Source organism: Sorex fumeus, unplaced genomic scaffold (assembly GCF_029834395.1).
Source record: "Sorex fumeus unplaced genomic scaffold, SorFum_2.1 ptg000316l, whole genome shotgun sequence".
In the NCBI taxonomy this organism is placed as follows: Eukaryota; Metazoa; Chordata; class Mammalia; order Eulipotyphla; family Soricidae; genus Sorex; species Sorex fumeus.
The window spans coordinates 149,938-174,203 of record NW_026606373.1 but is presented as its reverse complement, the minus strand read 5'-3'; the positions used below and the strand labels follow the sequence as shown (position 1 = coordinate 174,203).

Below are 24,266 nucleotides of genomic sequence, written 5' to 3'. Positions count from 1 at the left end.
ACCCTGTGGGCTGGAGCGATAGCACAGCAGTAGGGCATTTGCCTTGCACGCAGCCAACATGGCCCACCCGAGTTCGATTCCTCCGCCCCTCTCGGAGAGCCTGGCAAGCTACCGAGAGTATCTCGCCCGCATGGCAGAGCCTGGCAAGCTACCCGTGATGTGCTTGATATGCCAAACACAGTAACAACAAAGTCTCCAATGGAGATGTTACTGGGCCCGCTCGAGCAAAACGATGAACAACGGGAGGACCGTGACCGTGACCATTTCTCTAACCCAAACCCAAGGTTTCAAAGACAATTTCCTCACCTCGGAGGAAACAATCTATCACCCAACTATCTCCTCCAAATGATCATCCAACGATCTCCTCAACATTTTGGGAGGAGGAGATGGTGGGGAATAGGTCTTTATTGCAGGCCACGCTGGGTGATGCTCAGGGGTTTCTCTTGGCTCTGCACTCAGGAATCACTCTTGGTGGTTCTTAGGGAGCCATATGGGATAGCAGGACAGAATCCAGACTGGCCACGTGCAGACCATGCGCTTCTCCCACTGTCCACTCTCTGTGACCCCAGAACAGGCCTTACTAGAGGAGTGAGTCAGGACCTGGGGACAATTCTGGGTGCTGCAGTGGGGGCTCGAATGCAGGCTGCCCAGGATCTGCCCTAGACCACGTCAGCACACACCCACAACCATGTCCAGAAGCAGGTTTTGCGAACTACCTGATGTGGCCCCGGAAAACAAAGAGGAATTGACAAAATGCAAGTATGTAAAGAAAGAATCAAAGTGTGGCTATTTTTTTCTGTTTTGAGTGTTTCTTCTTCTTCTTTTTTTTTAATGTCCTGGTTTTGGCATATTGAATACACAACGGATATGCCAAAACCAGGACATTAAAAAAAATGGTCAGACTTCTTTATCAAGATCGTGAACAATTGGTTTAAGGCTCTTCGTGTTCCTAGAATGAACAGACGCCATTGGGCTACACGACAGGGACAAGTGGAGACGTTACTGGCGTCTGCTCGAGCAAATCGACGATTAACGGGAAGTCAAGTGATCAATGTCCTGGTGTCTGGGCCATTCCTTGACACTCTTCCTTTTGTTGCCACGCAACCCCCTGGACCCATAGTTGTGTTTGCAATGACGGTGGCATCACAGTGGCCAAAGCCAGGAGCAGGGCTCATGGGGCCATGGGGACGAGGGGGAGAGTTGGGTGGACCTGCGCTTACCTTCCCCCAACTGCCGCTTCAAGGACTTGACAAGACCCTCCAGTTCTCTGTCGCCTTTAATAGCCTCGATGAGCTGCATCACACATGTAGCACCCAGGAACCGGGCAAACATCTGGGTTGTAATCTGAATTCTGTCATAATCCTCCTGCATGTGGGGTGTCAGTCTTAGAGGACTGGCCAGTAAGCACTTGACTGCTCGGAACTGGTAATCACTGAGCATCGCCAGCCCATTCTGGAGGAAGATTGTCTTGTACTGCGTCTCCATGTGTCTCAGAGAGGAGCCTGGGAGAGGGACAGGTGTCACAGGGACTGTGGGCCGGCCTGACCCTTTCTGCCACCACCTGTTATGGACTCAGGGCCTAGTGTAGCCGTCACTGGAATGAGGGGGTGACAGCAGTGAGGTTTGGCCCAGGAGACATGCCTGGTAGAACACCCGTGGGTGCCAGACCCTGCCGCCCACATCAGTGTAGTTAGCCTCCACCTCCCAGGGTGCCCTGTTGGGTGGGAGTGGGGGGTTCATTCTCTGCTCAGTGCCCAAGATGTCCCCACGTCTTGCCATGCAAAGGTCATCTTAGCTGGCTCTAAAATCCTCCTCTCAAGTGATTCTCCTGCTGGAGAGGTTGCAGGCTCCTGGCTAGAAGCCTTGGGGACACCCCAAATCTGGAACTGAGCCTGTGGGAACTGGAGGGGCCCTGGGGACTCAGAGAGAGAGAGAGAGAGAATGAAGTGGGGGGCCCAGAGGCCCAGGGGACTCAGAGAAGTGCTGGTGCTTCTGCTCAGGCCTCACAGGCAGACCTCGAGGTGTGGGTGGACGCTTGCCCCTGCTGTTTGCTGAGGAGTTGGCCCTCGCAGGTGGCAAACTAGATCCTGTTTTCTGGTTTCTTATGCAGGGTTATGATGGGCCGGGCGCTGTCATGGGTGCCCCCTCTCTCGGGACGGAACCATGGGGCTCAGTGCTGCAGTGTCTGCATATCAAGGACTGTCAGAGGTTTCAGTTCCCTCTGGGAAATGCCCTGTGGGTCCTTCACTGTGCTACCAGCAGTGCCCAGCGGGGAGCTCATGGCCATCATCCCAGACTGAGCCCATCCCCATGAGGCCAGAGATGACACTTCCTGAGGAGGAGGAGGAGGCTCCCTGGAACTGGCTCCTGGCTAACAGGAGAGAGCGGAGAGTGGACAGGCCTCCTGGCTAGGTGGGAGAGGCCCACTGGCCACCATGGGGGAATGTGGTGGGAGCGATCTCTCCTTAGCAGAGGGACAAGGGAAACAAGTGTCCCACCCCAGATTCCTGCCAGTCAGCCCTATGAAGACAGGTCCCTGCTCAAATATACCCACGAATATCTGCAGAACGGGGGCTAGAGTGATAGCACAGCAGGGAGGGCTTTTGCCTTGCACACGGCCGACCCAGGTTTGATTCCCAGCATCCCCTTTGTTCCCCCCAGCACTGCCAGGAGTAATTCCTGTGTGCATGTACCATCAGTAAATCCTGTGCATCGATGGGTGTTACAAAGGAAAAATAAATAAATAAATAAATAAATAAATAACTGCAAAAGGTTCAAGACTTAACACAATTGTAAGATTTGCATCCTGAACTCCCTGTGACATGCCCATGCCGAAAGGCATGCCCAGCCCCTCAGACTCAGAAAAGTGTCCCCTGATTTCCTGGAGGATTGAGAAGTGACTCTGTGGGAAGTAGCTTCTGCCAGGCCGAGTCCACTCTGGAACTGTGTTCTGGGTACGCAGCACCCTTTCTCAGCCCTCTGCACTCTGCACCAGCTGTCCAGCCCTGCCTGTGCTATGACAGGACTCCTGGACCCTCCCCAATCCCAGAGCAATGCCCCAGGGTCTCCTGTGCCCCCGGAAGACCTAGCCCAGGCTGTTCTGAGCAGAGTTGCTCTTGGGAACAAGAGATGGTCACTGGGTTTCTCTGGCCTTGCTGTGTTGGGAGAGGGGGTGTCTGTGTGGGGCCCTGGGTGAGGCATGGACAGAGACAGCCCCTCTGCCCTTCCCTCACTGATGCAGCCCTTGCCCCTCCCTTCCTGCTCCCTCCCCCTGATTTTGGGAGTTCTGGCAGGACTCACACTCTGTTGCTTGGTTCTTGGGTCTCCCAGCCAGAAGGGAACTGAGGCGTCTGAAGATGGCCAGAGAGGCAGGAGCAGAGTGGGTCAAGCAGGCCTGGGGCTTTGCTTCTGGGAGAGGAGACCAACCCCACCATGGTTCAGAATGAGCTCTGTGGTGGAGTGGGGGGCTCGTCTCAGCTCATGCCCAGAGTGTCCCCAGGGACCTGCGCAGCCCTCAGGAGCTGACTAGGCACTAGCTCCCCTGGGCCCTCTCCAAGGAGAGATTGCTCATTCCCCCTTGGTGGCACGGAGGCCTGTCCACTCTCTGCCTCTCTCCTGTTTGCATGGAGCTAGTTCGAGTGAGCCTCCTTGTCTTCGCCAAAAGTGTCATCTCTGCTGCCAACCTGAGTCCATTCATCAGGACCATCAACTCGGGTTCGACGACCCAGCCCTGGCCGCTTTGGGCACCTCGCCACGTCCCCACTGTATAGAACATTTTTGTGCCATCGGGCTTCTTCCCAGAACCCTCCCTTCCCGCCATGATGCAGGATATGGCCTTCAGACCGAAGAACTTAGCATTTGGACTAAGGGCTGGACCCAGACTAACATTTGAGTAAGCAGAATGTCTGGAAATCAAACGGAAAACCAGGTTCACTGACCGGGAACCAGGAGGGATTAGGAAAGAGAAAATGCTACCCACACAGAGGGACTTTACCTGGAAGGAACCAGAACCTCTGACAGTCCCTGAGATGCAGATGCAGCAGCACTGAGCCCCACAGCCCAGTCCCGGGAGAGGGGGCACCCATGACAGCGCCCGCCCTGCACTGACCCTGAAGAGGACACCAGGAAACAGGATCTTGTTTGTTGCCTGTGAGGGCCAATTCCTCAGCAGACAGCAGGGGCCACACCTCAAGGTCTTCCTGCCCACACCTCGAGGTCTTCCTGTGAGGCCTGTGCAGAAGCACCAGCACTTTTCTGAGTCCTCCCGGGCCTCTGGGCCCCCACCCCACTCTCTTGTTCTCTGGGCTTCAGAGCCCCTCCAGCCTCTAACAGGCGCAACGCTGGAACTGGGGTGTCCCTGAGACTTCCAGCCAGGAGCCTGCAACCTCTCCAGCAGGAGAATCACTTGAGAGGAGGATTTTAGAGCCAGCCAAGAGGACCTTTGCATGGCAAGAGCAGAAATAATTGGTGAAAAGGCAGAAGATTTGCAAAGCCTGCAATGGGAGACTCTTTGCTACGGCGTTATTATTATGCATTTTTTTTCCCTTTTAGGTCACATCCAGCGATGCACAGGGGTTCCTCCTGGCTCATGCACTCAAGAATTACTCCTGGTGGTGCTTGGGGGATGCTGGAATGCTGGAAATTGAATCGGGCAAGGCAAATGCCCTACCCGCTGGCTATTGCTCCACTAATATGTATTTTTTAAAGGCAAACAAGGTCAAAGTCATTTTTAAAGGCAAACAGGGTCAAGGTCATCAGGAAGAGAGGGGCTGAGTTCATATGGCTAGTGTGCAAGTCCTGCTCGGAGAGAAAGAACGGGTGTGAGCCTCTGTGAAAGAGAAAGTTTTGAGACACCTTTGCAGAGAAAGAAAGTTGAAGTCCAGATGAAGTTTTGCAAATGGCGACAGAGAGACAGAGAGTGGAGAATCTGGATGGACCCAGGGGAGAATCCTACTTAGCTGAGTCCCTGTTCAAATGCACCCACAAGAATCTGCAGGAGGTTTAAGGGTTGACACGACCGTAAGATTTGCTTCCTGCAAGCAGAAATGAAACTGAACTATCCGAATGTGTGGCTCAAAGTGGATTCTGGAAAGAGCCCAGAAATCTGCCCATTTGCCCATTACTGGGGTGACGCTCATCCCGTGCTCAGGAAAAGATCCCCTGGTCTCCTGGAGGATCAACAAGCAGCCCTGTGGGAATGAGCTTCTGGTCTCCTGAAAGGCCCAGCTCAGGCTGCTCCAAGCAGAGTCTCCCCCTGGGGACGGGAGATGCTCACTGGGTCTCTCTGGCTCTGCTCTGGTTGGAGAGGGAGGGTCTAGTGAGACCCTAGGCGGGGTGGGGCAGAGATAGCCCCTCTGCCCCTCCCTGAGTGATGCACCCCTGCCCCTCCCTTCTGCCCTCCTCCTCCAGAAGGACAAGGGTAAGTTCCCCCCAAGTTATGGCTTCCGTGACTTCTGGCAGGACTCACCGTCTCATGTGTTCTGGTGCCTGGGTCCTGGGTCTCCCAGCCTGAGGGGAACTGAGGTGGTGGTGGCTGAGGATGGCCAAAGTGGCAGGAGCAGAGTGGGCTCAGCAGGCCTGGGTCTTTGCTTCAGGGCGGAGGAGAGGGAGAGGGAGCTGGACCAGGCTGGGCCTAGCTGTGAGACCAAGTGCAGGCCTCCCCCTCTGAGGCTGACTCCTCCCAGCTGGGGCAGGAGTTTCGGTTTCCTGGGGCAGAGGAACTGAAGCGTTTCCCAAAATCCTGCCTGGCCCCGTCCCCCACCCTTCGTGTCAGCACTGGCTGGGCTGAGGACACCTCCTTGGTTCTGGTGCCCGGGACCTCGTGAGGGACCCTCCCTCCAGGGACTGTGTGTCCCCCACCTCTGCTCATTCCTGTCTATTGGGGGAGAGTCTGTGTCTGCGTGGGGCGGGAGGACAGGCCTGCTCATTGGTTCTGCTCCCTGCACATGGGGTTGTTCTCCCTCCCCAGGGTCCTTGGGAATGAAGGCGTCCCCCAAAGCCTCTTCAGGGCTGCAACCTGTAGGAGGTCTTTCCTAGTCAGAGAACCCCAGGACTTATGATTTATGCTCTGACCCTGAGGTGGCCGCTGGACAGACCTGAACACTCTTATTGGAGCTATAGGGTCCCTCACTCTTTGCCTCAACCCTGTGCTGCTTATCCCGTGGTCTCAGCTTGTGCCCCTCACAAAGCCCTTACTCTGCCACCTTCCCTGGGCACCCCACCCTGTGCACCACCCCCTCACCATGTCCCCCTCTGCCCTGTGCAACACCCAGTATGCCCCCGTCTATTTCCCCCTGTGACCACTGGGGGCATCAGCTCCCTCCTCCAGTCACTCTAGTCCAGGAGACCAAACATTTGTTTTTCCTTTATTTATTTATTATTTTTGCTTTTTGGAACACACCTGGTGATGATCAGGGGTTCTTCCAGGCTCATGCACACAGGAATTACTCCTGGAAGTGCTCAGGGGACCCTATGTGATTCTGGGAATCAAACCCGGTCTGCTGCGTGCACGGCAAACGCCCTCCCCGCTGTGCTATGGGTCCAGCCCCAAACACTCGCTTTAAGCACAGGAATTTCAGTCCAAGTTACTTCCTGAGGCTGGAGCGCGAGCAGGCAGGCAGCGGGTCAGGACCCTTGCCTTCCGCGCAGCTGATGCGAATTCTGTCTCCTGAGCCCTGCCAGAAGTGATTCCTCACACAGAGTCGGGGACCTGAACACCGCTGGGGTGACCCCCGGCCCCAAATTCAACTCACTTCCCGGGCTCAATGGAAGCAAACACAGAAAGCATAGAAAAATACAGACACACAGAGAAAGGCTTTTATTTTTAAAAAAAAGTGTGATCAGGAGGCAGACTGCCCAGAGCATTGGCTGTCTCCTGGGACACACAGGGAGGCTCTGGTCTTTCAGGGACCATGGTGGCCCTAGTGGGGTGACATCATCAGCTGGACCTGCATGTTGACTTTATCGTGGAACCCTGGGTTCTTTTTTTTCTTGTTTTTTTTTTTTTTTTTGCTTTTTAGTCATATTTGGCGATGATCAGGGTTTCCTCCTGGCTTTGCACAGAGTAATCACTCCTGGCGGTGCTCAGGGGATCATATGAGAATAGAACCCGGGTGAGCCCCTTGCAAGACAAACGCCCTCTCCGCTGGAGTATTGCGCTTGGTCCCGCACCCTGGGCTCTTGGTTTACAAACTCTGGACCACCTGAGGAGAAATGAGAAGACCAATGAGACTTTGTTGCTGCCTGGGCTCTGGTGACCCCCGTCCCCCTACCAAAGTCTCCTTCCCCAGCTGATCCCCTTCTCCTCTCTCCCCATGCCCTTGGAAGCCTCTGCCCCTCTCTCTCCATTCCTTCTAGTTGGAATCCTTCACTCCATCGTCTGGAACCTGGTGTGCGTGTCCCGGGTCCAGCTCAGGAAGGTGGTGGCTGCCTCCAGGGCTGACCACTGGGAAGACTCTAAGGCTGACCTCAGCAGCTCCCTCCTGGTGGGTCTCCTGGGGGAGGGTCACAAAGTCTGCGTGTTGAGCCCACGGCCCCTGTCGCTGTGCCATGCGTGCCCGTGGCAGGTTCTAGTGGAGGGACTGTTGGACTCTTTTCTTGGATTCACGGCTTGAGCCCTTGCCGGGCACCTGGCTGGGTCTGCACGTCCTCCCTGCCCACGTGCCTCCCTCTCTATGGCAGCAGGTGGGCAAGCAGAGGAGCTGCTCGGTGTGTCACTACCGGTCTGCAACCGGACCCGAGCTGCGTGTTGGCCTCAGTGCTCAGACCCTTTCCCACAGATGACTTTTTTCCTGAGCTCGTCATATCCTTCTCCTTTACCTTGGTCTCTCTGCATTTTCTGAAATACCCAGAGACTCACCGCTCACTGTGTGTGTGTGTGTCTGTGTGTCTGTGTGTCTGTGTGTGTGTGTGTGTGTGTGCGCATGTGTGTGATTAAGGCATGACAGGCAAGGATGTGTACAGATTGAAGCATCCCTGGAAGAGCCTTACCTGGTCATATACTATTTTCCTGATTTGTTGCTGCATTTGATTTGCCCAATTTTGGGGAGATTTTGCATTGATGTTTATAAGAACCATTGATTTGTTTTTCTTATGTGTGTTTGGTTAGCAGACCGTGTCTGGCTAACAGTGTGAGGAAGTGTTCTTCAGTGTGTGTAATCTCCCACGGAGTACTCTTCACACACGCTTACGTGTGACAAAGCCAGGGTACATGGTCCCACCTCCCCTCCTGGCCCCTGACCCCTGCAGGCAGAGCACCACATACTGCTGGACACCCTTTGCCTCCCAAAGGTCTCGCGAGAGCCTTCACCTGCTGGGAAAACAGTCCTTACAGCAGGTGATGCCGCCTCTCTAAGGGGGTGTGCTGGGGGTAAAGATGAGTGCGCGGCCCCCCAGTAGCGCTGACATGCTCCTGGACTGTGAAGGCCCCAGGAAGCCAGTTCCTGACTCGGGGCGGCGGGAGGGAGCTGACCCTGCTCTGATCAGCCGTCCAAGCTGAGCTTCACTCCTCAATGATGAGGTGAGTGGACGGCACATGTTTGATGTCTTCTTATGTTTTCTTTTCTCATGTCTCTATCTCTATCTCTCTCTCTCTTTTGAAAGATCTTAAAATGGAATCACTGTGAGATAGATCCTTAGGAAGCTGTTCATGATCGGTTTCATTCGTACAGCGTTCCAACACCCATCCCCCTAGCACTGTACATTTCCCTGCACCAGTGTCCCAAGTTCCCTCCCTTCACCCCCATCCCCCAGAGCCTGCCTCAATGGCAGGCACTTTTTCTCTCTTTCTCTTTCTCTCTTCCTTCCCCTCTCCCTCTCCCTCCTTTTGGGCACTGTGGTTCTGCAGAAGCTCTTTAAAGCTCTCTGCAAGATGGGCACCAGGGCACTACTCTGGCGGTGTGTGGACAGAATTCCCGATACCTCAATACTGCCATTGACCCCCATGGAGAGCCCCCCAAAGCATCCCCACCTGGATGAGGCTGTGTTTCTCGCACATCAGGCTCGTCTTCTTTTTGACAGTGCTCACTCGGAGGCAGAAGAGCTGCAGCTGGTCCCCAGGCTCACAGGGAAGCCCGCACCACTGTCCACTCCCTACCACTTCAATGCTCCCTGTCTTATCCTTAATCTCGTAGATGGTGTTCTTCATGTCCTGTGTTTTCTGCAACAGAAGCGGGACATTTAGTTTCTAGAGGGTAGTGACCTCCCTGTGTGTGAGGAAGAGGTCATGTGAGCAGCAGGAAGAGGAACTGTGTGATGCGGGGACTCAGGCAGTCCCCATGACACCTGCACACCTTGATTTTCTCTGCTGCCATTCTAGTGCTTCTATGTGCTTTTTGAGTCACACCTGGGAATGCACAGGGGTTCCTCCTGGCTCAGGCACTCAGGAATTACTCCTGGCAGGACCGTATGGGATGCTGGGAATCGAACCCGGGTCGGCCACATCCAAGGCGAATGCCCTACCCACTGTGCTATTGCTCCAGTCCCGATCTGCTAATTCTTAATTTTCCTCCTTCCTGACTTCTACCCTAGGGGAGATTGGTTCCTTAAAACCAATCAGGGGAATTGGAAAGTCATGGAGGTATCTTTGGTGCCTGCCTGTTTGCAGAGATTATTGGGCTACCACTGTTCACTCCACAGACTGATTGCGAGAGTTTCTAGAACAAAGAAGGCCCACGGAGGTTTTTCCCTCTCCTCCCTCTTTCCTCTCTTCTCTGCCCTTTTTTCTCTGATATCTTATCCCCTTGGCCTCGGACCGGTGGGTCACATTTATACCTTTCTGAGGCTATCCCTGATCAAGTCCATGAGAGAGTGTGGGTGGGAGTGAATGGCAGCTAAGGGCAGTGTCGGAAAGCAGTGGAGAGCGACAGCCTCTTGGGACACAGAATGAGGCTCGATGCAGCAGGTCCTCTGGGAATGAGTCGTGATGTGTCTGCTAGGGAGGATTAAATAGATCCCAGCATCCTGTACCTTGAGTTGGCAAGTGAGCAAGTCAGTAACACTCTTGGCCTCTTTTTCTTTTTTGTGGGGGCTAGGGTGGGGTTTGGCCACTCCTGATGGTGCCCAGGGCTTACTCTGTACACGGGGATCACTTTTGGTGGTGCTCGGGCGTCAAACCGGGTGGGCTGCATGCAGTGCAAGTGCTTTACCCACTGTGCTGTCTCGCCAGCCTCCATCCCTTTGCCTTTTTATTTTGTTAGCACTATAGCACTGTCCACCCGTTCTTCGATTTGCTCGAGCGGGCACCAATAACGTCTCCACTGTGAGACTTGTTACTGTTTTTGGCATATCGAATGCGCCATGGGGAGCTTGCCAGGCTCTGCCATTTGGGCGGGATACTCTCGGTAGCTTACCGGGCTCTTCGAGAGGAGAGGAATTGAACCCGGTTCGGCCGCATGCAACGCAAATGCCCCAACCTCTGTGCTATGGCTCCAGCGCATATTTTGGTAAACAAGAGAATTTGCCAACCAGAGATCTTAACTCTCATGAATTTCTCTACTTTTCAGTACTCAAGAACCTGTTCGTGAAGAATCGGTGAATGAGTGTGTAAAGGAGGCAGCATCAAAAAGCTGCACGCTGTGCGTCCCTGTGAGAGCACAGCCCAGTCTGGCCAGAGTCCCACCCTAGTGGTGACTGGGACTGGTCATTTAAACACTGCACCCCCAGCCTGGCACGTGCTCTCAGGAGCAAGCTCTGTCCTGGCTGTGCAAGTAGAGACGGATCACAAGAGCAGGACATGACCCAGTCGACCTTTTGCAATAAATTCTCAGGGAGGCAGTCCCTGTGCCCCATGAGAAGTCTTCCTCTAGTCAGGAGGGAATGGAGGGTCTCTGTGAGTAGCACGTGGCCTGGGAGACAGGCAAGCAAGCACAGGTGCTGCTGGAGGTGGGGCAGAACCGTCACGCACATACCTTGACCACCTTGTACCGTCCATATACGGGTGTCCCTGACACAGCTTTGCACAGGTCGTCGATCTTGGGAGGCTCGCATGCCCTCTTCATGACGCTCTTTGGGACCTTGAGCCGGGCAATAGTGGGAGACACTATGGAGGTCTTACTGACCTCCAGGGTCCCTCTGCGCATAGAGTGACCAGAGATGGTGAGAACCGCGTTCTCTGTGAATAGGTGCCACGGAGTGTCGTCGAAGACCTTCACCCAGTAGAACTGACTTGCTGTGGCCACTGTGGCGTGGAACATTAAGGCCTGACCCTGTTCCATAAAATTGAAGACTTCGCTGCGTTCCAGCACCAGGACGGTCACGGGGCCCTGGGATGGGGTTTTTCTGCCTTCAGCGACCTTAGCTGTAGCTGACGGGCTCTGAATTTGGGATAGACAGAAACGGAGCAATAAACCTCCTGGCTGGAGCAGAGATGCAAGCTTGCGTTTCTACTTGGGCGATTTGCAGCTGGAGTAGGTAGCAGGGCTGGGAAAGGCTGCCAGGTGGGGGCTCAGAGTCTGATCTGAGAGTCCCAGTTGCAACAGAATCATCCCTGAATTAACATGGTACCAGTTAGAGCCTGTAAAGAATGGGTAGGTCCACCAAGTACTCAAAAGAAGAGTCAGGCGTACTGAGATGCCAGGGTTGAGCAGACGCCCTGCCTTAGTCCCCGCCCCGGCAGGGCACCCCAATGCTGCAGGGAGTGACCTCTGGGACTGGCCCAGGATGGTCAGGGAGAATCTGATTAGCAGCGTTGTTTGGAGGTGGCCAAGCCAAGTGACCAATGTCCCTGACTTGGGGGCCCCATTCCCAAGCAGGCTCATTTACACATGGGGAGTCAGGCCTGTATCACTGTCACTGGGTCACTGGGTCTGAGTATACCTCGGTCAAGGATGTGGAGGATGCCATGGACACTGAGCTTGGCATGGTTGGCAGGATACTTGGCTTGTCAAGTTGGAAGATCGGGGTGGCTGTTGGGTAGTTTTTGGTGTCTGGTGAGAAGCTCCCGGTGGCCGTTTGGGTTCTGGAAGGGCTGGCACCAACAGGATAGGGGGCCTTGCTGGACATCTGGGCCCCCTTGTTCTTTTTCACACCTTTTTCTCCTTCCGTGTTGTGTTTTCTTTTCTGGAAGTGATTACGTTTTCTCATGAATAGTCCCCAGCTCTCAAAGCACAGAAGTGGGGCTGGAGCAATAGCACAGGGGGGAAGGCGTTTGCCTTGCATACAGCCAACCTGGGTTCAATCCCCAGCATCCCATAGGGCCCTCCGAGCAAAGCCAGGGCTAATTCCTGAGTGCAGAACCAGGAGGAACCCCTGAGCATCGCCAGGTATGACCCCCACCAAAAATAAATAAAACCTCAGAACTTTGATTTCACTTGGTGACTTTTGTCTTGGAGAAACTTGAGGTCCACTATGGGGAACCCTAACCCATCCCGGAGGGAACCCCAGGAAGGAGCCCGAGAAACAATTGGGAAAGCTGCCCCTAGAGGGCACCTGGTGCCCCCACCTGTCTGCCACACAGAAGACACCGAGCTAAGACAGTGTGTATGTGTGTGAGCAGGGCTCAGTACACAGCTGTGTCCTGTGGGTCCCCCCCACCAGCCTCGACTCAGATCCATCCCGAAATAATACGGCTGTCTCTGTGCTCTGTGGGCCCGTTGGTCTGTCTGTCTTGTCTAGTCTCTCTATCTCTGTGACCCTGTCTGTCTCCCTATCTATCTGTCTCTCCCTTTCTCTGTCTACCCATCTGTCTCTGTTTCTCTGTCTCTCTCTATGTCTCTCTGTATCTCTCTGTCTCTATCTCTCTCTATGGCCCTATGTATCTCTCTCTGTCTTTGTCTCTCTCTATGTCTCTGTGTATCTCTCTGTCTCTGTCTATGTCTCTATGTCTGTCTCATCTGTACCATCAGTTCACGTTTGTCTGTTTCTGTATCTGTCTCTGTCTCCTTGTCTCTGTCTGTCTCTCTCTGTCTCTCTATCTCTTTCTCTCTCTGTCTCTTTGTCTGTCTATCTCTGTGTGTCTGTCTCTGTCTATTGCTGTTTGTCTCTGTGTCTCTCTGTGTCTGTGTCTGTCTGTCTCTGTTTCTCTGTCTTTCACTGTCTCTGTCTTTCTCTGTCTCTTTTGCTGTTTCTCTGTCTTTCTCTCTGTCTCTCTCTGTCTCTGGGGTTGTGTGTGCAAGGAGGGGATGCACAGCTGAGGTGCCCCTAGCCCCGAGTCTCTCTTGCCAGGTATGGGGAACTGAGCCCCTGTTCCTCTGCTTGGTGTTCTGTGCCGTGACTGTCCTTCCTGGGGACACAGGGCTACCCCCGGGCTGACCTGGGCCACAGAGTCTTCCGCTGCTCCTTGGGGTCGCCTTGGGCCATCCGGGCTGCTCAGAGGTGCCGAGGGCCCCGCTCCGTCCTGCTGCCTGCTCCTTGCCCTCTCTCCTGCGGTCCTGAGTCTCCTTTTCACTGACAACAAGGGGGCAGGTGAGCGTGGAAGGGGGTCAGGCCTCGGTGCTCTGTCTACCCCGTAGTTCCTGTCTGGACCCCAGGCCTACCTGCCCTGCCCTCTGCCCTGCCCCTTCGCACTCATCCCCCCCTTGGGGCCAGAGACCCCACAGGAAAATCTACTCATTGCGGGAACCAGTGGGCAGACCCTGCTGCTGATGCTCGGGGACCCCTGGGGCCCCTGGTTCAAGCATGCAGCCAGATCTCATGCACAGCTGCCTTCCCTTCACCCCAAACACCCCCAAAGCATCCCGACACACCTGACCCCCAAGTCATTGCACGTCCCGCCCCTACTCCCACCCTAGTATGAGCTGGGTGCAGGAGGGCTCCACTACCGTTTTGCTTCTCCTTTCTCAAGGAGTCCACAAATTCCTTGAGCTCTGGATCGTCTTTGAGGGTGTCGATGAGCTTGTCCACAGATGCGGCACCTGGGAACTTGGAGAACATTCGTTCTGCGATCATGATTCTGTCCGAGTCTTCCCTCATTTTGGAGGTCAGCTGTAACTCATCCGCCAGTAAGCACCTGACTGTTCGGAACTGGTAATCAGTGAGCATCTTCAGTCCCTTGTGCAGGAGGATTTTCTTGTACTCCATCGCCATCTGTCACAGGGAGCCTGGGAGAGGGATGGGGTGTCACAGGGACTGGGACAGCCTGAGCCTGCCTGGTGCCATCTGCCCTGGACTCACAGGGCCCAGCACAGCCCTTTGCAATGATGCTGGAAGAGGCGGCAGAGAGGCTTGTGCAAAGAAGGGCCCCGTGAGCACCCGTGAGCGCAGGGCTTGCACCCCACCAGGGTTCAGAATGAGCTCTGGGGTGGAGTGGGGCGCTCGGTGTGAGCTCATGCCCAGAATGTCCCCAGGGACCTCCGCAGCCCTCAGGGGCTGACTGGGCACTAGCTCCCCTCGGCCCTCTCCTTAGGACAGACTGCTCCTCGACATTCCCCCTTGGTGGCACGGAGGCCAGTCCACTCTCTGCCTCTCTCCTGTTTGCATGGAGCTAGTTCGAGTGAGCCTCCTTGTCTTCGCCAAAAGTGTCATCTCTGCCGCCAATCTGAGTCCATTCCTCAGGACCATGGATTTGGGGCTCGACGGGCCAGCCCTGGCCGCTTTGGGCACCTTGCCACGTCCCCAGTGTGAAGGACATTTTTGTGCCATGGGGCTTCTTCCCAGAACCCTCCCTTCCCGCCATGATGCAGGATATGGCCCTCAGAGCAAAGAACTTAGCATTTGGACTAAGGGCCGGACCCAGACTAACATTTGAGTAAGCAGAATGTCTGGAAATCAAACGGAAAACCAGGTTCACTGACCGGGAACCAGGAGGGATTAGGAAAGAGAAAATGCTACCCAAACAGAGGGGCTTTACCTGGAAGGAACCAGAACCTCTGACAGTCCCTGAGATGCAGATGCAGCAGCACTGAGCCCCACAGCCCAGTCCCGGGAGAGGGGGCACCCATGACAGCACGCGCCCTGCACTGACCCTGAACAAGACACCAGGAAACAGGATCTTGTTTGCCGCCTTCGAGGGCCAACTCCTCAGCAGACAGCGGGGGCCACACCTCGAGGTCTTCCTGCCCACACCTTGAGGTCTTCCTGTGAGACCTGTGCAGAAGCACCAGCACTTTTCTGAGTCCTCCCGGGCCTCTGGGCCCCTGCCCCACTCTCTCTTTCTCTGGGCTTCAGAGCCCCTCCAGCCTCTTACAGGCGCAACGCTGGAACTGGGGTGTCCCTGAGACTTCCAGCCAGGAGCCTGCAACCTCTCCAGCTGAAGAATCACTTGAGAGGAGGATTTTAGAGCCAGCCAAGAGGACCTTTGCATGGCAAGAGCAGAAATAATTGGTGAAAAGGCAGAAGATTTGCAAAACCTGCAATGGGAGACTCTTTGCTACGGCGTTATTATTATGCGTTTTTTTTCCTTTTTGGGTCACATCCAGCGATGCACAGGGGTTCCTCCTGGCTCATGCACTCAAGAATTACTCCTGGTGGTGCTTGGGGGATGCTGGAATGCTGGAAATTGAATCAGGGCAAGGCATATGCCCTACCTGCTGGGCTATTGCTCCATTATTATATATTTTTAAAAGGCAAACAAGGTCAAAGTCATTTTTAAAGGCAAACAGGGTCAAGGTTATCAGGAAGAGAGGGGCTGAATTCAGATGGCTTGTGTGCTAATCCTGCTCGGAGAGAAAGAACGGGATGTGAGCCTCTGTGAAAGAGAAAGTTTTGAGACACTTTTGCAGAGAAAGAAAGTTGAAGTCCAAATGAAGTTTTGCAAATGGCGACAGAGAGACAGAGAGTGGAGAATCTGGATGGACCCAGGGGAGAATCCTACTTAGCTGAGTCCCTGTTCAAATGCACCCACAAGAATCTGCAGGAGGTTTAAGGGTTGACACGACCATAAGATTTGCTTCCTGCAAGCAGAAATGAAACTGAACTATCTGAATGTGTGACTCAAAGTGGATCCTGGGCAGAGCCCAGAAAACTGCCAATTACTGGGGTGAGCCTCACCCCGTGCTCAGGAATGGGTCCCCTGGTCTCCCGGAGGATCGACAAGCGGCCCTGTGGGAAGGAGCTTCTGGTCTTCTGAAAGGCCCAGCTCAGGCTGTTCCAAGCAGAGTCTCCCCCTGGGGACAGGAGATGCTCACTGGGTCTCTCTGGCTCTGCTCTGGGTGGAGAGCGAGGGTCTAGTGAGACCCTAGGCGGGGTGGGGCAGAGACAGCCCCTCTGCCCCTCCCTGGGTGATGCAACCCCTGCCCCTCCCTTCTGCCCTCCTCCTCCAGGAGGACAAGGGTCAGTTCCCCCCAAGTTCTATCTTCCGGGACTTCTGGCAGGACTCACCCTCTCGTGTGTTCTGGTGCCTGGGTCCTGGATCTCCCAGCCTGAGGGGAACTGAGGTGGTGGTGGCTGAGGATGGCCAAAGTGGCAGGAGCAGAGTGAGCTCAGCAGGCCTGGGTCTTTGCTTCAGGGCGGAGGAGAGGGAGAGAGAACTGGACCAGGCTGGGCCAAGATGTGAGACCAAGTGCAGGCCTCCCCCTCTGAGGCTGACTCCTCCCAGCTGGGGCAGGAGTTTCAGTTGCAGGAGTTTCAGTTTCCCGGAAGCTGAGGCACTGATGTGTTTCCCACAAAAGCCCGCCTAGCCCTGTCCCCCGCCCTTCCTGTCAGTGCTGGCTGGGCTGAGGGCACCTCCTCTGTTCTAGTGCCCAGGTCCTCGAGGGGAACCCTCCTCCCAGGGCCTGTGTGTCCTCTGCCTCTGCTCTGGGCCTCCTTCCCATCTATCGGATGAGGGTCCGAGTCTTCGTGGGGAGGGAGGAAAGGCCTGCCAAATGGTTCTGCTCTCTGTACCCGGGGTTGTTCTCTCTCCGCGAGTGCCCCTGGGAGAGAGCCCGAAGCCCCTTCAGGGCTGCAGCCTGCACGGGGACTTTCACAGACAGAGAACCCCAGGACTTATGATTTATGCTCTGACCCTGAGGTGGCCGCTGGACAGACCTGAACACTCTTATTGGAGCTATAGGGTCCCTCACTCTTTGCCTCAACCCTGTGCTGCTTATCCCGTGGTCTCAGCTTGTGCCCCTCACAAAGCCCTTACTCTGCCACCTTCCCTGGGCACCCCACCCTGTGCACCACCCCCTGACCATGTCCCCCTCTGCCCTGTGCAACACCCAGTATGCCCCCGTCTATTTCCCCCTGTGACCACTGGGGGCATCAGCTCCCTCCTCCAGTCACTCTAGTCCAGGAGACCAAACATTTGTTTTTCATTTATTTATTTATTATTTTTGCTTTTTGGACCACACCTGGTGATGATCAGGGGTTCTTCCAGGCTCATGCACGCAGGAATTACTCCTGGAAGTGCTCAGGGGACCTTATGTGATTCTGGGAATCAAACCCGTTCTGCTGCGTGCACGGCAAACGCCCTCCCCGCTGTGCTATGGGTCCAGCCCCAAACACTCACTTTAAGCACAGGAATTTCAGTCCAAGTTACTTCCTGAGGCTGGAGCGCGAGCAGGCAGGCAGCGGGTCAGGACCCTTGCCTTCCGCGCAGCTGATGCGAATTCTGTCTCCTGAGCCCTGCCAGAAGTGATTCCTCACACAGAGTCGGGGACCTGAACACCGCTGGGGTGACCCCCGGCCCCAAATTCAACTCACTTCCCGGGCTCAATGGAAGCAAACACAGAAAGCATAGAAAAATACAGACACACAGAGAAAGGCTTTTATTTTTAAAAAAAAGTGTGATCAGGAGGCAGACTGCCCAGAGCATTGGCTGTCTCCTGGGACACACAGGGAGGCTCTGGTCTTTCAGGGACCATGGTGGCCCTAGTGGGGTGACATCATCAGCTGGACCTGCATGTTGACTTTATCGTGGAACCCTGGGTTCTTTTTTTTCTTGTTTTTTTTTTTTTTTTTGCTTTTTAGTCATATTTGGCGATGATCAGGGTTTCCTCCTGGCTTTGCACAGAGTAATCACTCCTGGCGGTGCTCAGGGGATCATATGAGAATAGAACCCGGGTGAGCCCCTTGCAAGACAAACGCCCTCTCCGCTGGAGTATTGCGCTTGGTCCCGCACCCTGGGCTCTTGGTTTACAAACTCTGGACCACCTGAGGAGAAATGAGAAGACCAATGAGACTTTGTTGCTGCCTGGGCTCTGGTGACCCCCGTCCCCCTACCAAAGTCTCCTTCCCCAGCTGATCCCCTTCTCCTCTCTCCCCATGCCCTTGGAAGCCTCTGCCCCTCTCTCTCCATTCCTTCTAGTTGGAATCCTTCACTCCATCGTCTGGAACCTGGTGTGCGTGTCCCGGGTCCAGCTCAGGAAGGTGGCGGCTGCCTCCAGGGCTGAGCACTGGGAAGACCCTAAGGCTGACCTCAGCAGCTCCCTCCTGGTGGGTCTCCTGGGGGAGGGTCACAAAGTCTGCGTGTTGAGCCCACGGCCCCTGTCGCTGTGCCATGCGTGCCCGTGGCAGGTTCTAGTGGAGGGACTGTTGGACTCTTTTCTTGGATTCACAGCTTGAGCCCTTGCCGGGCACCTGGCTGGGTCTGCGCATCCTCCCTGCCCACGTGCCTCCCTCTCTCTGGCAGCAGGTGTGCAAGCAGAGGAGCTGCTCGGTGTGTCACTACCGGTCTGCAACTGGACCCGAGCTGCGTGTTGGCCTCAGTGCTCAGACCCTTTCCCACAGATGACTTTTTTCCTGAGCTCGTCATATCCTTCTCCTTTACCTTGGTCTCTGCATTTTCTGAAATACCCAGAGACTCACCGCTCACTGTGTGTGTGTGTGTGTGTGTGTGTGTGTGTGTGTGTGTGTGTGTGATTAAGGCATGACAGGCAAGGATGTGTACAGATTGAAGCATCCCTGAAAGAGCCTTACCTGGTCATATACTATTTTCCTGATATGCTGCTGCATTTGATTTGCCCAATTTTGGGGAGTTTTTGCATTGATGTTTATAAGAACCATTGATTTGTTTTTCTTATGTGTGTTTGGTTAGCAGACCGTGTCTGGCTAACAGTGTGAGGAAGTGTTCTTCAGTGTGTGTAATCTCCCACGGAGTACTCTTCGCACACGCTTACTTGTGACAAAGCCAGGGTACATGGTCCCACCTCCCCTCCTGGCCCCTGACCCCTGCAGGCAGAGCACCACATACTGCTGGACACCCTTTGCCTCCCAAAGGTCTCGTGAGAGTCTTCACCTGCTGGGAAAATAGTCCTTACAGCAGGTGATGCCGCCTCTCTAAGAGGGTGTATTGGGGGTAAAGATGAGTGCGCGGCCCCCCAGTAGCGCTGACATGCTCCTGGACTGTGAAGGCCCCAGGAAGCCAGTTCCTAACTTGGGGCGGCGGGAGGCAGCGACCCTGCTCTGATCAGCCGTCCAAGCTGAGCTTCACTTCTCAATGATGAGGTGAGTGGACGGCACATGTTTGATGTCTTCTTATGTTTTCTTTTCTCATCTCTCTCTCTCTATCTCTCTCTCTCTTTTGAAATATCTTAAAATGGAATCACTGTGAGATAGATCCTTAGGAAGCTGTTCAAGGTTTCATTTGTACAGCGTTCCAACACCCATCCCCCTAGCACTGTACGTTTCCCTGCACCAGTGTCCCAAGTTCCCTCCCTTCACCCCCATCCCCCAGGGACTGCCTCAATGGCAAGCACTTTTTCTCTCTTTCTCTTTCTCTCTTCCTTCCCCTCTCTCTCTCTCTCCTTTTGGGCACGGTGGTTCTGCAGAACCTCTTTAAAGCTCTCTGTCAGATGGGCACCAGGGCACTACTCTGGCGGTGTGTGGACAGAATTCCCGATACCTCAATACTGCCATTGACCCCCTTGGAGAGCCCCCCAAAGCATCCCCACCTGGATGAGGCTGTGTTTCTCGCACATCAGGATCGTCTTCTTTTTGACGGTGCTCACTCGGAGGCAGAAGAGCTGCAGCTGGTCTCCTGGCTCACAGGGAAGCCCGCACCACTGTCCACTCCCTACCACTTCTATGCTCCCTGTCTTATCCTTAATCTCGTAGATGGAGTTCTTCATGATCTGTGTTTTCTGCAACAGAAGCGGGACATTTAGTTTCTAGAGGGTAGTGACCTCCCTGTGTGTGAGGAAGAGGTCATGTGAGCAGCAGGAAGAGGAACTGTGTGATGCGGGGACTCAGGCAGTCCCCATGACACCTGCACACCTTGATTTTCTCTGCTGCCATTCTAGTGCTTCTATGTGCTTTTTGAGTCACACCTGGAAATGCACAGGGGTTCCTCCTGGCTCAGGCGCTCAGGAATTACTCCTGGCAGGACCGTATGGGATGCTGGGAATCGAACCCGGGTCGGCCACATCCAAGGCGAATGCCCTACCCACTGTGCTATTGCTCCAGTCCCGATGTGCTAATTCTTAATTTTCCTCCTTCCTGACTTCTACCCTAGGGGAGATTGGTTCCTTAAAACCAATCAGGGGAATTGGAAAGTCATGGAGGTATCTTTGGTGCCTGCCTGTTTGCAGAGATTATTGGGCTACCGCTGTTCACTCCACAGACTGATTGCGAGAGTTTCTAGAACAAAGAAGGCCCACAGAGATTCTTCCCTCTCCTCCCTCTTTCCTCTCTTCTCTGCCCTTTTTTCTCTGATATCTTATCCCCTTGGCCTCGGACCGGTGGGTCACATTTATACCTTACTGAGGCTATCCCTGATCAAGTCCTTGAGAGAGTGTGGGTGGGAGTGGATGGCAGCTAAGGGCAGTGTCGGAAAGCAGTGGAGAGCGACAGCCTCTTGGGACACAGAATGAGGCTCGATACAGCACGTCCTCTGGGAATGAGTCGTGGTGTGTCTGCTAGGGAGGATTAAATAGATCCCAGCATCCTGTACCTTGAGTTGGCAAGTGAGCAAGTCAGTAACACTCTTGGCCTCTTTTTCTTTTTTGTGGGGGCTAGGTGTGGGGTTTGGCCACTCCTGATGGTGCCCAGGGCTTACTCTGTACACGGGGATCACTTTTGGTGGTGCTCGGGCGTCAAACCGGGTGGGCTGCGTGCAGTGCAAGTGCTTTACGCACTGTGCTGTCTCGCCAGCCTCCATCCCTTTGCCTTTTTATTTTGTTAGCACTATAGCAATGTCCACCCGTTCTTCGATTTGCTCGAGTGGGTACCAATAACATCTCCACTGTAAGATTTGTTACTGTTTTTGGCATATCGAATGCTCCACGGGGAGCTTGCCAGGCTCTGCCATTTGGGTGGGATACTCTCGGTAGCTTGCCGGGCTCTTCGAGAGGAGAGGAATTGAACCCGGTTCGGCCGCATGCAACACAAATGCCCCAACCACTGTGCTATGGCTCCAGCGCATATTTGGGTAAACAAGAGAATTTGCAGAGCAGAGATCTTAATTCCCATGAAGTACCCTGCTTTTCAGTACTCAAGAACCTGTTCGTGAAGAATCGGTGAATGAGTGTGTAAAGGAGGCAGCATCAAAAAGCTGCATGCTTAGCGTCCCTGTGAGAGCACAGCCCAGTCTGGCCAGAGTCCCACCCTAGTGGTGACTGGGACTGGTCATTTAAACACTGCGCCCCAGCCTGGCACGTGCTCTCAGGAGCAAGCTCTGTCCTGTCTGTGCAAGTAGAGACGGATCACAAGAGCAGGACATGACCCAGTCGACCTTTTGCAATAAATCCTCAGGGAGGCAGTTTCTGTGCCCCATGAGAAGTCTTCCTCTAGTCAGGAGGGAGCGGAGGGTCTCTGTGAGCAGCACATGGCCTGGGAGACAGGCAAGCAAGCACAGGTGCTGCTGGAGGTGGGGCAGAACCGTCTCACACGTACCTTGACCACCTTGTACCGCCCATATACGGGTGTCCCTGACACAGCTTTGCACAGGTCGTCGATCTTGGGAGGCTCGCATGCCCTCTTCATGACGCTCTTTGGGACCTTGAGCCGGGCAATAGTGGGAGACACTATGGAGGTCTTACTGACCTCCAGGGTCCCTCTGCGCATAGAGTGACCAGAGATGGTGAGAACCGCGTTCTCTGTGAATAGGTGCCACGGAGTGTCGTCGAAGACCTTCACCCAGTAGAACTGACTTGCTGTGGCCACTGTGGCGTGGAACATTAAGGCCTGACCCTGTTCCATAAGATTGAAGACTTCGCTGCGTTCCAGCACCAGGACGGTCACGGGGCCCTGGGATGGGGTTTTTCTGTCTTCAGCGACCTTAGCTGCAGCTGACGGGCTCTGAATTTGGGATAGACAGAAACAGAGCAATAAACCTCCTGGCTGGAGCAGAGATGCAAGCTTGCATTTCTACTCGAGCGATTTGGAGCTGGAGTAGGTAGCGGGACTGGGAAAGGCTGCCAGGTGGGGGCTCAGGGTCTGATCTGAGAGTCCCAGTTGCAACAGAATCAGCCCTGAATTAACATGGTACCAGTTAGAGCCTGTAAAGAATGGGTAGGTCCACCAAGTACTCAAAAGAAGAGTCAGGCATATTGAGATGCCAGGGTTGAGCAGACGCCCTGCCTTAGTCCCCGCCCCGGCAGGGCACCCCAATGCTGCAGGGAGTGACCTCTGGGACTGGTCCAGGATGGTCAGGGAGAATCTGATTAGCAGCATTGTTTGGAGGTGGCCAAGCCAAGTGACCAATGTCCCTGACTTGGGGGCCCCATTCCCAAGCAGGCTGATTTACACATGGGGAGTCAGGCCTGTATCACTGTCACTGGGTCACTGGGTCACTTGAGTATACCTCCGTCAAGGATGTGGAGGATGCCATGGACACTGAGCTTGGCATGGTTGGCAGGATACTTGCTGTGTCACGTTGGAAGATCGGGGTGGCTGTTGAGAAGTTTTTGGTGTCTGGTGAGAAGCTCCCGGTGGCCGTTTGGGTTCTGGAAGGGCTGGCACCAACAGGATAGGGGGCCTTGCTGGACATCCGGGCCCCCTTGTTCTTTTTCACACCTTTTTCTCCTTCCGTGTTGTGTTTTCTTTTCTGGAAGTGATTACGTTTTCTCATGAATAGTCCCCAGCTCTCAAAGCACAGAAGTGGGGCTGGAGCAATAGCACAGGGGGGAAGGCGTTTGCCTTGCATACAGCCAACCTGGGTTCAATCCCCAGCATGGTTCAGAATGAGCTCTGGGGTGGAGTGGGGCGCTCGGTGTCAGCTCATGCCCAGAATGTCCCCAGGGACCTCCGCAGCCCTCAGGGGATGACTGGGCACTAGCTCCCCTGGGCCCTCTCCTTAGGACAGACTGCTCCTCGACATTCCCCCTTGGTGGCACGGAGGCCTGTCCACTCTCTGCCTCTCTCCTGTTTGCATGGAGCTAGTTTGAGTGAGCCTCCTTGTCTTCGCCAAAAGTGTCATCTCTGCCACTAACCTGAGTCCATTCCTCAGGACCATGGACTCAGGGCTCGACGGGCCAGCCCTGGCCGCTTTGGGCACCTCGCCACGTCCCCAGTGTGAAGGACATTTTTGTGCCATGGGGCTTCTTCCCAGAACCCTCCCTTCCCGCCATGATGCAGGATATGGCCCTCAGAGCGAAGAGGTTAGCATTTGGACTAAGGGCTGGACCCAGACTAACATTTGAGTAAGCAGAATGCCTGGAAATCAAACGGAAAACCAGGTTCACTGACTGGGAACCAGGAGGGATTAGGAAAGAGAAAATGCTACCCAAACAGAGGGGCTTTACCTGGAAGGAACCAGAACCTCTGACAGTCCCTGAGATGCAGATGCAGCAGCACTAACCCCCACAGCCCAGTTCCAGGTGAGGGGGCATCCATGACAGCGCCCGCCCTGCACTGACCCTGAACAAGGCACCAGGAAACAGGATCTTGTTTGCCGCCTGCGAGGGCCAACTCCTCAGCAGACAGCAGGGGCCACACCTTGAGGCCTTCCTGCCCACACCTCGAGGTCTTCCTGTGAGGACTGTGCAGAAGCACCAGCACTTTTCTGAGTCCTCCCGAGCCTCTGGGCCCCCGCCCCACTCTCTCTCTCTCTCTGGGCTTCAGAGCCCCTCCAGCCTCTCACAGGTGCAGCGCTGGAACTGGGGTGTCCCTGAGACTTCCAGCCTGGAGCCTGCAACCTCTCCAGCAGGAGAACCACTTGAGAGGAGGATTTTAGAGCCAGCCAAGAGGACCTTAGCATGGCAAGAGCAGAAATACTTTTCTGGTGTTCACAAACATGGTGAAAAGGCAAAAGATTTGCAAAGTCTGCAATGGGAGACTCTTTGCTAGGGTGTTATTATTATGGTTTATTTTTTCCTTTTTGGGTCACATCCAGCCATGCCCAGGGTTTCCTCCTGGCTCATGCACTCAAGAATTATTCCTGGTGGTGCTCGGCGGATGCTGGAATGCTGGAAATTGAATGCCCTACCCGCTGTACTATTGCTCCAGCCCCATTATTATATATTTTTTAAAGG

General features: G+C 54.6%; 2 protein-coding genes across 3 annotated transcripts in view; both read right to left on the bottom strand.

Moving 5' to 3' along the window:
- Positions 1–5,635, bottom strand: part of LOC130018892 (gamma-interferon-inducible protein 16-like) — a 30,711-nt gene extending 25,076 nt beyond the window's left edge. Inside the window, exons 1-2 of the mRNA XM_056109571.1 lie at positions 5,468–5,635; positions 1,221–1,502 (exon numbers count right to left, since the gene is read on the bottom strand). Of these exons, the coding sequence (XP_055965546.1) occupies positions 1,221–1,485 (265 nt within the window). The 5' untranslated portion in view covers positions 1,486–1,502; positions 5,468–5,635. The remainder of the gene's footprint in view (positions 1–1,220; positions 1,503–5,467) is intronic.
- A 1,173-nt stretch (positions 5,636–6,808) lies between these two features.
- On the bottom strand, positions 6,809–16,422 carry MNDA (myeloid cell nuclear differentiation antigen). Of its 2 annotated transcripts, none has more exons than XM_056109568.1 (7): positions 16,255–16,422; positions 13,758–14,036; positions 13,250–13,383; positions 11,815–12,057; positions 10,908–11,312; positions 8,969–9,157; positions 6,809–7,202 (listed from the first exon to the last, which is right to left on the bottom strand). In XM_056109568.1, exons 2-7 carry the CDS (start codon positions 14,020–14,022, stop codon positions 7,185–7,187), a joined length of 1,254 nt encoding a protein of 417 aa, XP_055965543.1. In that variant the 5' UTR covers positions 14,023–14,036; positions 16,255–16,422; the 3' UTR covers positions 6,809–7,184. The 2 variants fall into 2 exon arrangements, with proteins under 2 accessions (XP_055965543.1, XP_055965544.1); XM_056109569.1 differs by lacking the exon at positions 16,255–16,422 and adding an exon at positions 14,900–14,991.
- Positions 16,423–24,266: the final 7,844 nt, after the last annotated feature.